Source organism: Chlorocebus sabaeus, chromosome 15, assembly GCF_047675955.1.
Source record: "Chlorocebus sabaeus isolate Y175 chromosome 15, mChlSab1.0.hap1, whole genome shotgun sequence".
Classification (NCBI taxonomy): domain Eukaryota; kingdom Metazoa; phylum Chordata; class Mammalia; order Primates; family Cercopithecidae; genus Chlorocebus; species Chlorocebus sabaeus.
Window position 1 is genome coordinate 47,668,701 of NC_132918.1, and position 12,747 is coordinate 47,681,447.

General features: G+C 40.8%; 1 protein-coding gene across 1 annotated transcript in view; it reads left to right on the forward strand.

Moving 5' to 3' along the window:
• The window catches only part of SLC9A9 (solute carrier family 9 member A9), a 592,312-nt gene that overhangs the window by 467,560 nt on the left and 112,005 nt on the right, over positions 1-12,747 (forward strand). Inside the window, exon 13 of the mRNA XM_008008833.3 lies at positions 5,365-5,419. Within this exon, the coding sequence (XP_008007024.1) occupies positions 5,365-5,419 (55 nt within the window). The remainder of the gene's footprint in view (positions 1-5,364; positions 5,420-12,747) is intronic.

Here is a 12,747-nt window from a genome sequence, read left to right on the forward strand (position 1 = left end):
TTTCTTGGGCTGTGTGGTATTTATCCCTCCACCCTCGGCTCACGTTTTCTAAGGCTGCACGCACCTTTACAATTATTTATCCACCGCGGTCACCTATTCTTTATAATAATGTATTTCTTTCTCTTTCTTTCCTTTTCACCTTCCTTTTCTTTGCTTGCTTTCTGCTCAGCTCTTCCCTCTTCCTTCTTTCCCCTTGCTCCTCAGACACCATCTTTTCCTTCTTTGTGGCCTTGTTACCCTAACTAGTCTACCAATAAATTATAAATAATTCGAAACCAGGCGAGGCACAATGGCTCACACGTGGAATCCCAACACTTTGGGAAGCCAAGGTGGATGGATCACTTGAGCCCAGCAGTTCGAGACTAGCCTGGGCAACATGGCAAAACCCCATCTCTACTGAAAATTCAAAAATTAGCTGGATGTAGTAGCACATGCCTGTAATCTCAGCTACTCGGGAGGCTAAGGCAAAAGAATCACTTGAACCCAGGAGGTGGAGGTTGCAGTGAACCAAGAACATACCACTGTACTCCAGCCTGGGTGACAGAACGAGACTGTGTCTCAAAAACAAAAGAAATAAATTTTTTAAAAAATCAAAACCTAGGAAGCTTGGCCCTCTTTAAACAGAAACAATGTTTTGCTATGAGACCAGAAATCCTTGCTATACACTGGCTGCTCCCTGTGGCTCAGACGTGGTTGTTGCTATATATTCAAAGGTTGCCCAGTGCAGAAACAAGTACTAGGAGGGCTTATCTCTGAAAGTAATAAGTAACTGAGCTCTGGCCCCACTGATAATTACTGAAAAATAATAATATCAATAATAGCTGCTAACATTCTTAAAAGCTTACTATATAACAGGTCCTAAATTTTCTCATTTAGTCCTCACCACAACCCTGTGAAATGGGTTCTCTAATTATCCCCATTGTACTAGTGAAGAAACCAAGATGGAGACACAGTGTGTGACACAGGTCACAAAACAAGTGAGAAGCAGAGCCACATTTCTCAACCCAGGCAGTCTGGCTACAAACCACCCTCTTGACAGCTGGGTTTCACTGACCCTTCAACAACTACAGGGTAATCATGAAGGCCAGATTCCAACTAGGGCCAATGTATACTGTAGAGCTTGCCCTGCATGGTTGGGTATAACCAGACAGGTGAGCAAAGGGTGAGCCAGGGTTGCCACAGACAAAACAAGGTGATCTCTGGTGCCCAGAAGGAATTCTGTTTGGGAGCAGAGACTAGAGTTGGAGGAGTACAGCTACTTCACTCCAAGTCTCAGTAACTTCTCGTGATGGGAGATCTGAGACCTAGGAAGGGCATCGTGGTGGATGGGCCAGGATGGTGATCAGACAGAAGGGAGGACAGTGCTTGGAGTTCAGGCAGGGTATCTCACAAGTTCAGTGGTAGCCAGCATGGCCCAAAATACCAGCCTGGAGTTTGGAAGGAGGGGGTCCAGTCCATGGGAGAGAAACTGGCAGATTATCGTTTGGCCAGAGCTCAGGGACTGTATTTGGTACCAGGGCTCAGAAACAAGGACGAGTCCAGTTACCGAACCCAGGACACTGTCCAGATCAGATGAGCAGAAAGGGTAGCTAGCTTAACATTGAGGGAGAGGTGCTAAAGACCCTTGGATGTCACCTAAGGAGGTTGGACTTCATACTGTGATCTCACCTAGGGGGCTGCTATATACATGTAACACCACAAACTGGAACGATATTATGTCTTCTTTCTAATAATCTCTCAAAAACTCATTATGTATAAATGATCTTTTGTGCACAAAAGTGGATGTTCATGCATTAAAAAGAGCTGTAAAAAGTTTTTGAAAGTGAGTGGATACATGGTTAACCCTAAAATAACATCAGTTTCATATTCTGACTTGCTTTCTTGAAGAGGAGAGTAAGAGATACAGATGTAGTTGGCATGTTTGCATACCCCCTGGGATGCTGTGTGAAGGTGCCATGCATGTCTATGTCAGCTTATATATCACAATCGAGAAAAGGCAGAAAATTGCCCTCCAAGGCAATGGAAGTTGGTCTCAGGGTGTGCAAGGGTATTATAAGAACAATTGTGTGTGATTGCAAGTCCTATAATATTTGAATTAGATAGATAGATAGATAGATAGATAGATAGATAGATAGATAAAATAAAAATAAATTTGTCAGGGTTAGTCCTACAATAAATTAAAAGGGGTGGGGGTCATAGGGACAATATGTTGACATATTGTCACAGCCAGGAAAAATAAAGGCAATCTAACTGGCAGATACGAGAATTTAAAAAAAAAAAAAAAAAAAAAAAAAAAAATGACAGTAGCCAGTGACCATCTATTGTGGTCATAAAAAGGTTCATACACCTCTCAGAAATCGTTATAACGCAGCAAGTGTTAGACTTTATGGGACCAGTTGCAATGTCGAGTCCCCCAGTTAAGATTAGAATATCCCCCTTACATCCTATTTAAGGAGGCAGGTAGCCAAGAAACATATATTAGCCAGATTTTCATCAAAAGTACCTAATATCGCAAGTGAAAGAAGGCGTTGTTTCCTTCATGGCACTTAAGCTGCGGTACATTTTTTATATTATCCTCATTGTACCTCCCAAACTGTATGCCCTGTGCAGGCGAGGACCATGTTCACCCTGGCTTCCCCAGGAGGGAAGCACCTTTCATGGAGGTTGTCTTTCCTCAAGCCACTTGTGGCATTTGTCCTGCTCTGGACCTGCCCTGAGATGAGATGTGGGAGGAGGTACAGGCTTCTTCCCAATCAGGCCTCTGAGATGCCTTCCACTGAGTTCCTATCAACTGAAAGAATTTCATCCACTTCCTCCGCCCCATCTAGCTGTGCAGGAATGTCTGCTGTGATTGCTGCTGTGAAGAAAAGCTTTCACTTTAGTGAAAGGCCTCAGTACTGCCTCAAACGTTAAATGTTGGGCTTCTTGTAAAACTCTATTTTTGTCCTCTCCACGTTTCTAGACAGAGACCTAGGAAAAGGCCCTAAGCAGATACAGCGGTGGGAGCCCCATGACCCTCATTTCAGTTCACTGCCAACCTGGGTGCCCAGCAGCTTCGTCCATGAGATCTGGGCTTATCCAGCAATGAAGCCTCTAGGGAGCAGCCAGCACCTGCCAGAGGGCTCTGATCCACCACACAGCTGTAAGAGTGGCCTAGCCCCGTAAGAGAAGTGGGCTGGGAACCTCCACACCTGGGTTCCACTGTCGGAGGCAGGCCATCCCCACCCCTCTCTACACTGCTGTTCTCCCCTCGTCCCTTGGTCCCTTCGTCCCTTGGTCCCTTCCCCTCTCCTTTCTCCTCCCTCCTTCCCCTCTCCTTTCTCCTCTCTGACATCCTTTCCCTCTCTCCTCCCCTTGCCTTTCTTGTTCCTTCTCAGATGACATAGATCAAATTGCTAGTTTTCCTACTCCAAGAATCAAGGTTCCTCCCCTCCAGAGGCTCTTCCCAGTGCCCTAAGGCAAAAACTTCAGCACAGAATAAATAGCTATGAATTTGCCCCCCTTGGTTAGAGAGATGGGGCTATTCATGTCCACAAGACACTTACCTGTGAAGAATCACAAGTATTTTAAACAGGTGGGACTTTACCGTTACTGTTCTCCTTATAAAGAGTTACACATTTGCTTAACTGGAGGCTTCTCACGTGGCTTTGCTTCCCCCACCCCAACAGCAGGCCTGGAATATGATTACAGAGGTGTTTATGATGAACAAGAGTTGAAGAAAAGTCCCTAAATGTCTAGCAAATGTGAATTCACAGGAAGGATTCTGGTGGAGCTTGGGCCAGACCTCTCCCCAGCCCTCCCACCCTGCCCCACTCCAGCTGAAGCAGGCAGAGGGACGCTCCCTGGAAACAGAGGAAGTTTGAGTTTCAGGGCCCCTCACTTGGTCTGGCCCTCCAAGGCCCTGGGAAGATCCCCAGTACTGTGTTCCCATGGTCTCATATTTTTGTAAGTTTTGCAAAAAAATACATAGTTTCAACACAGTTGGGTTCAACTGCTGTTTCTTTCCACTACAGCTTCCTTTTCCTCATACTTCTCCTCTGATCAGATGGTATTGGAATAGCTGTGGGCATTTGGGGGATCCAACTAAGGGGAAACTGAATTGAGATTGAATGGGATACATTCGTGTGGGCTGCAGTCACTTCTGTGCATGGCTAAGTCACTGCTCTCCACCCCAGAGTAGGAATGGCTTACAGGAATAATGCACAAGTCTGAATTAAATATAAACGTGTCCTATGGTGCCTGGCATCAGAAGTCTATGGGTAGTGAAGGAAAAACAAGGTTTGAGATGCATTGAGCCAGGCTGGAGACTCTGTTGAAAATTCTTCTAATCATGAGATATCTAAAATGCAGTTTTCATTGATGCCTCATCAAAATGGAAATTCAGGAATATATTCAATGACAAAGCATGTACACTGATAAGTACACTGTGCATTGCTTATGGGAATTGCATAAAATAAAATTTATCAGAAATCTTGCATTTGCGGGGCCTTACCCTGTAGCAGTGAGGCACATAGCAAGCGTGTCTGTGTGTAAGAAATCGTGCCTTAATGCCTTCCAACTATCAACAATTTTTATCAGTCTTGCTAGAGGAAAGACTGCCTTATCTTTTTATTCTCTAATACAAAATCATTATCATATAAAGAGAGGAGCAAAGTTAGGAGGCAAAAATTCCAGAAGAAAGTTATTTTAGCAGTGTGTCAGACAGTTAATTAATTAAAATGTTTTGTGTTTGTCCTGGGCTTTGAGAGGTCTATTGCAGTTGCCAGCTTTAAAAACATAGTAATTTTTTTGTGACTTATCCTTCTGAAGAGTCACTTTCACTCCCAATTTTGTATTATATTTTTGTATTATTTTCCTTAAAGAGAGAGCCCCCAAACTGTATACGCCTCAGACTCCACAGTCTGAATCCTCCCTATGGGGAAGTCTCTAGAAAAACGTTCTGTTTACCCTGCCTCAGGAAACACTGCTCCAGGCTGGGCACATACATTCCCAGGGCATTTTGGTCAATGGGTGGTTGCCGAGGTACCAGGCCACCTTCTCTCCAGAATGTGTGTTTTTGGGACTACGGAGGTCTTTTTCCTGATGGCTGCTATCCTAGGTTTCAGGGATGCTTACCTTGCCAGGAAAGACAGTAGTGAAGAGCTGCTGTTGATGCTTAACTTCTCCAGCATCCTGAAGCCCAGCTGTTCAAGTTCTTATTTTGGTATAAATCTGAAGTTCTTTTGATTCAAGAAGAGGTAGGATAGTTTTCTGCCAAATCTTTTCTCAGATACACATTGTGTTTGGGTTAGGTCATCTGACACGCAAGACTGTCTCATTCCTTCTGCAGCAGGGGATTGACCAGTTTTCGGTTTTCTTTAACAGAGTTGGTGTGGACCTGGATGAAAATCTGAAGGAGGATCCCTCCTCACAACACCAGGCAAGTCAAAGAAACCAATGCACAGAATATAGAGATATGATTGTTCTGTTCCATAGACTGTTCCATGTTTGTCCAGCATGTGACCAAGGAGCTATTTCTAAACGGAGCTTCCTCTGCTGATAAAACAAATGAGATTACAATAAAATACAAGGGAATTCAGGGTGTTGATAACTTCTAGCATGTGAATGCTTAGAACTAGCATGTACTTGCAAGCCTCTCTATGGCAGCAGGAAGCCTGGAAACTTTACAAAGTACAAGCAATACCATGATGGCTCTTAGAATGAGGCACTCCATAGTTAAAATCCCTACCCAGCAACTTGCTAGCTAGCCGACTCAGTGAAATTTACACAAAGTATGTCCAATGCATGTTGCACAAACAACAAATTGACTTATTTCTCCTGGACGGCTTCTCATTTACCCGGTCTGAGGCCCAAGAAACTGTCTAGGTGATCCATTCCTGACTTAATTGAACAACAATTATCTACAGAGACCTGAAAATCCTTTGGGGTAATTGTTTAGAACAATGAACTCTTTCCTGATATATTAGTTCGTTCTCACAATGCTGATGAAGACATACCCAAGACTGGGTAATTTATACAGGAAAATGGTTTAATGGACTTACAGTTCCACATGGCTGGGGAGGCCTCACAATCAGGGCAAAAGGCAAGGGGAAGCAAGTCACATCTTACGTGGATGGCGGCAGTCAAAGAGAGAGCTTGTGCAGGGAAACTGTTTTTAAAACCATCAGATCTAGTGAGACCCATTCACTCTCACAAGAACAGCATGGGAAAGACCCGTCCCCATAATTCAACTACCTCCCACCAGGTTCCTCCCACAGCACATGGGAATTGTGGGAGTTATAATTCAAGATGAGGTTTGGGTGGGAACATAGCCAAACCATATCACCTCAAGTAGGGGAAATGCATTCTCCAAACTGAATTTGAACCAAACGTCAAAGTAGAATCTATCATTGTCGGTTTTGCACTAGCCATTTTAAACTCAGTACTTGACACAAATAAGCAAATGCAGGGAAATTTTACACCTTTTTGCTCAAATTAGAAGTAGACAGACATAGATGTAATAGGAGAATATCATAAGTGATATTACTTAATGAATTGTGTTATGAGCATATTTGTATTCTAAGGGACTCCCTCTCTCTTTTATTTCATGCTTATTTTTCCAATAATGCCATCAATGAGGCACAACTGGTGAGTTATCCTGGGCAAGACACTGCTTTCCTGGCACACACAGATGAGACAAAGAAAGGAGCCTGTGCTCTGCGGAAAAGGCTGGGAAATTAAGTTGGTGATGATCCTGGCTCTCATGTACTTTGAGGTTTTTTGTCACATGTGTTCCAAGGCCAGGCAGTTTCCACAGACTCCATTGTCCAGGAAACACACCTAACTGCAGGATGAAGCACAGCAGGGGTGCCCAAAGCACTGGGATTAGAGCCAGCCTGGTGACCTTAGAAAGGAGATCAAAGCCCATCTCCTTACACTGGTGGGCTATAATGAATAGTCAGTAATGTCTGGTGGTGGCTGATTTTTAAAAAGCATTTTCATCTTGTATCAGTCAAATAATTCATTCGCCTACCTTCAAGCAAAACTTTTATCTAAATTTTGTCCTTCTTGCATACCTTTTTCTTTAAAAGAAGAAAAGACACAATTATAAAATTCATCAAATAAAATTCTCTATCTTCTAAATGCCTAATATTCTACAATCATATATACCATTATCGGTAAAAATTTCCTACTAGCCTAAATGCTTTCTTTTATAAGTTAAATGTATTTTATTTTATCTCATTCATGTGACACTTTAAAACAAAGTTCATTATTAAATCAGTAACAACTCTTACCTGAAGATATTGTAGCAACAAAAGTCACTTTTTTATTAGAGAAATAGGATAGCATAACATAGAACAGTGAAAACCCTGTGATATTTGGGGTCTTGGGCAAGGTGTTTACACCTTTTGGTCTCAGTTTCCCTCTCTATAAAATGTAAATGATAACGTCTACCTCTCCAGGCTGTTATTTATGATAAGGAAAATTGGGTTTATGAAAATGACCCAACTTAATTAAGCTAAACCCATCTCATTTTATGAATGATTGGAGACAGCTTAAACTACCACATATAATAATAGTAAAATATTTTTATAGAATTTTAAAAATCTGTAAAAAATATTAATAAGAGCAGATAGTCAAAACTAGAGGGGTAAAAAGAATCATGAATAAGCAGATCATAAGGACTTATATACTTGCTGTAGTCAAACCATAAGTAAGCTTTCTGGTGGCCAAAGGGGAAATAAAGAAATAATAATTGGTAATTTATTAAATTCATATCATTAGAAGGAAAAATCATGCCCTCTCCTCAAGTGATACAAAACATCACTATGTTTTTAAAGAAATCTCTTACTTGGGGCCTCCTATAGAGGACACATAAAGCACTATCTCAATGTTAAGTAAGTAGCATTATCATTGGCATGGCTCCTCCTGAACTGCTGCTACCTACAAATGATTTTATTTTTAAGAAGTATCCTATAAGTGTTCTTATTCATGATAATGTTTGATTACCAAAGAAGTTACATTTCAGAAAGAGGTTTTCTCCACATATTAGGTTAATTCTTATCTTCAGTATCAAGTACAGGAAACAGTGGGCTCTGATGGGAGGTAACAAGCTATAGTGTCTGCACAGCTGCCACTGAACCTGGACCATTTTCTGGTACTTTCCAAACTGTCAAGAACCTCTCTGCTCTCATTTTGCCTGGCAACACCTGTCTTATTATCAACATCTCTTGCTCTGTTGGATTATATAATGTAACCCCAATTCTTAGGAGGATTGTATGTTTCCCCTTGATTTGCATTTATTAAACTGGGTTTGCATTAACAAATAGGTTAATCCTTGTAATGGGCAGGCTTAATATATAAACAAAAGACCCTTCTTACTTATCAAAAGCTAAAAATTTTGCAGGTAGTTATAGTTGTTACTGATTATACACTCTCAAAATCAAGAATAAACTATATAATTATATATATTTAAAATTATATATATTAATATGTTTTTAAATTTTTTCTTTGTTCTCTGTTGTGGAAAGTAAAATAACTTTTGGGAATGTGAACTTGTAGCTGTGGCTAACTACTAATGTCACAACTTTCCTTTTTGTCATACAATATGTTTAGAATGTGAATGGTGTTACATGATTATTTGCACCAGGCACAAAAGCTTTAGAGAGCATGTTCCATATGCAGATATTGCACTCTGGATGTATACTTCATGCAAACGTGCTAATCTGAGAACTGGAAGATATTGCAGTTGTGAATTTCATGCCTCTTAAACGTGAAAAACAAAACCCTCAGGTAGCCTCCCACACAACAGGAAGTTTCCCTTGTAATTGACTCCTTGTACTTGAAAGCACACCTTTTCAGAGTAGGTGATTGTCACTGGAGCACCATACTTGCCTTCAGTCTTTTCATAGAAAACTCCTGCTACTCAAGGAAGGCTGCCAGTATTGCTTCTCTTTTTCCCTTTTGCCATTTGATCGTACTCATTCCCATATTCTTTGGGCACTAGCTATTATTCTTAACACTGCTCTAAGCACCTAATACACGTTTGCTCACTTAATTTCCAAGATAACCCTGAGTGGGTACTATAATTATCTGCATTTTACAAATAAGGAAATTGTACACAGAGACAAAACTTGCCCAAGAACACACAGAAGGGAGAGGTGGAATTTGAACCCGGACAGTTTGGTTCCAGAGTTTCCACTTAACTGGGATGCATGCATATATTCATTCATTTACTCATACAAGTAATTCTTGGTACCCACTCCTATGGCACTAACCTAGATGTGAGGATTCAGGAGTTACCAATTCAAAGTTGTCTTCCTCCCAGAGTATATACTGTAATGGGGGACGCTGATCAGAGAAAGGTAAACTACATTCTGTGCTTTCAAAGCATGATCACAGTAAAGCAGGTCAGAGGAGAGAGAACAGGGGAGGAGGCTACTTGGTCAGGGTGGAAGTGGCGTTTGATCAGAGGCCAAATGATGTGTGGAAGAAACAATCCATGTGAGAAGGGGTTGAGGAGAGGTGGTCTGGCAGAGGCTACAGCAAGTATAGAGGCACTGGAGTCACAATGGGTTATGGTGTGCACAAAAGCAGCAGGAAGGCCAGCATGGCTGGAGCTGAGTAAGCAGGGTGGGAGCGGATGGAGAAAAAGTGGGAAAAACAGACAGGGGCAGGGGCCAGTCCATTGCCCATGGTGTTAGGTTTGAGTTTTTTTCTAATGTGATAGACTCCCTTGATGGTTTGGTTTGGAGCTTGAAAGTAATAGAATTAGCCCATTAAAAAAAAATGTCTCCCCATTCCACCCTGCCAGCTGTTATGATGAGGATAATTTTCATCTTTTTACATACAATTTCATTTTCTAACACTATGCTTGTTTCTTTATGGTTTCTCGATGTTGCCTTCCAAATTTCTTTTGTTTCTGAAAGTCCCTTCATTGAAATTCTGGTTTTGGTTGTCCTTTATTCTTGTGTGTAACCTGGGTGGATCAGTTCTGGTCACTGCAGCACATGAAAGTGAGCAGAGCTGAGAAAGGTCTGAAGAAGGGCAACTTCAATAACTGACAGAGGGACCTGCTGTCAGAGCAACGGGGATTAAAAGGATTAGGATTTTTCCATCAGAAAGACTAGAACGAAGAAGGGATACAACAAAGTATCTGTAAAAATATGAAAGGTGTAAAGTGAATGAAGACTTGTTTGCTAACTCCCAGAAAACCATAACCTGGAATACCTTTGAAGCCTGGAAGAGGCCATGGGTGAATAATAGAAGTATTTGTTCTTCTGCACAATTGATAGTTCTTATTCACAGTCATCCAGAGTTGCAAGACTTGGAAATATAAGTAGGTTCAAGAAGGGAAGAGATTAATTTAGTAGATAGTGGGGTCATCATGGTCATTAAATAAAATTTTTCTTTGTGAATATTTTCAAATGTTCCTAATAAACAGAAAGATAAGATAATAATGAATCTCAACATACCCATCCCCTAAATTTAACAATTATCAACATTTTCCATACTTTTTTCGTTTATTGCTCCTATACTGTTGGAGTTAGTCTCATAGAATGTAAATTTCACACTGCACTTCCACAGATATTTCAGAAATAGAATACTAGTCTCAAAATTTGATGTGACCCAGGTGAGAGTTTTTGTAATGTCATGTCATTCCAATGTCATTGTAACTAATGGTATTTTGAGAAAAATAAACATTTCAGAGAAAATATCTTGGGTTTTCCCTTGGCCAACATTGAATTTATTTTGGTTATACTTACTTATGGATTTTAGATTCAAAAGTATGTCCTCTCCCTACTAACTTTTTACTGCATAGGGCTAAATTCTGTATTTTTATCTTACCAGTAGTTCCTGCAAGTACGTGTTCTAGAAAGTAGGAATGATAACAAGGAAGAAGTGGAAGGTGGTAGCTATACTTTAATAAGCATTTTTATATATTAAGTGATTAACAATTATATACATATGTGTATATATACATAATCACATTTAATCCTTGCCTTGACCAATCAAGATACCTATATCACTCCCGTTTTACAAATGATGAAATTGGAGTTCAAAGAATTAATTTTCCCAAGACAACAAACCAGTGATGGGCTGAACCAGAACTAAAGGCCAAAGCTGTTTCATTCTCACCATTGCACCACATCCAATCTATAAATGTGTTCTTTCTTCCCAGTAAGATAGCCTGTCAGTCAACATTTGAGTAATCCTTTCCCCATTAACTCCTGGTCAGCCTCATTTCCCAACCCTATCGAGAGTATCAAGCATATTCTCATTTCAAGAGGCTAGAGTATATTCCTCATCCTTGGAATCCTTCCCTTCACCCAAACCCAGTAAGCTGTGAGTATGGGTCCATTGTCTAGGAGGTCTTCTCCTACTGCAAAGTGTGTCATCCTTCACTCACAGTGCAGCAGGCTCTACTGTCTCCCAGGAGGAGAGGGCCAACCTGCATCATTCTCTGCTTGTTACTTCCTCCCATCAAGGGTTGAGTCTTTAGCTCTTATTCATGCAGATGTCTAAAGGAAGAACATACCAGACAAGACAAGGGTCCTGAGGCAGGAACATGCCTACCTGTTCGAGAAATAGCATAGGTGCAAGTATAGCTACAGTGAGCCACCAAGAGTATTATAAGCTATGAGTCAGAGATATAGGCAGGGTCAGTTATCTATTGCCACATAATGCTGCATAACAAACAAAATCTCAGTGGCATAAACAATAAATACTTATCTTACAAGTCTTTGGGGTTCCGTTTTTCTACAGTGGACTTGTTCATATATCTAGGGTCAGCTACAATTTGCTAGATAACTGCTGATCTTAGCTAGGCTTGCTCATATGTCTGGAGTTGGAGAGCTGTCAGCTGAACTGGGATAACTTTAATAGCGATGACTTAAGTGCCTCAGCTGTGTACCACATGATTCTCATCTCAGCTGGGACCAGTGGGCTACCCTGAGTGTGTCTTTCTCCTGGCCATGACAGAGGGCAAGAATGTAAGCAAAAACAGGCAAGGTTTCTTGAGGCTGAGCATCAGAAGTGATATGTTGGCACTGCTGCTACATTCTGCTGAGCAGAGAAAATTACAAGGTCGTCCTAAAAAACAGATGTATGAATAAATGGCTCCTATTTGGCCAAAAGAACTGCAGATTTACATGGAGAAGGCTGTGGATACAGGGATGAAAAAAATGGCACCTCTAATGCAATTAGTCTGCCATATATTAGGTCACATGGGCCAACGTAAACCGTTTGGACCTTATAGTAATCTGTACAGTTTCAGATTTTCGAAATGTACTGCTACTTATTTTATTGATTCCAGTTGATATATCTTGGGGAATATTCCGTGTGTACTTCAATGTGTATTCTTGCAACTGTTTCAATACTATACCAAACAACTGCAGAGTCCAGTTGGCATAGCTCAGTAGGTGCAAACTATGTCAACTTATTTTTGTCTACTTATTTTATCAGTTACTGATAAAACCTCCAATCGAACAATTGAACTCATGGATCTAGAGAGTAGAAGGATGGTCAGAAGTGTCTAGGAAGAATAGTAGGGGTTTGGGGAAGTGGGAAAGGTGGGGATGGTTAATGAGTACAAAAAAATAGAAAAGATGAATAAGACCTACTATTTGATAGCAAAATAAAGTGACTCTAGTCAATAATAACTTAATTGTATATTTTAAAATAATTTAAAGAATGTAACTGGTTTGTATGCAATTCAAAGGATAAATGCTTGAGGGGATAGATACCCCATTCTCCATAATGTGCTAA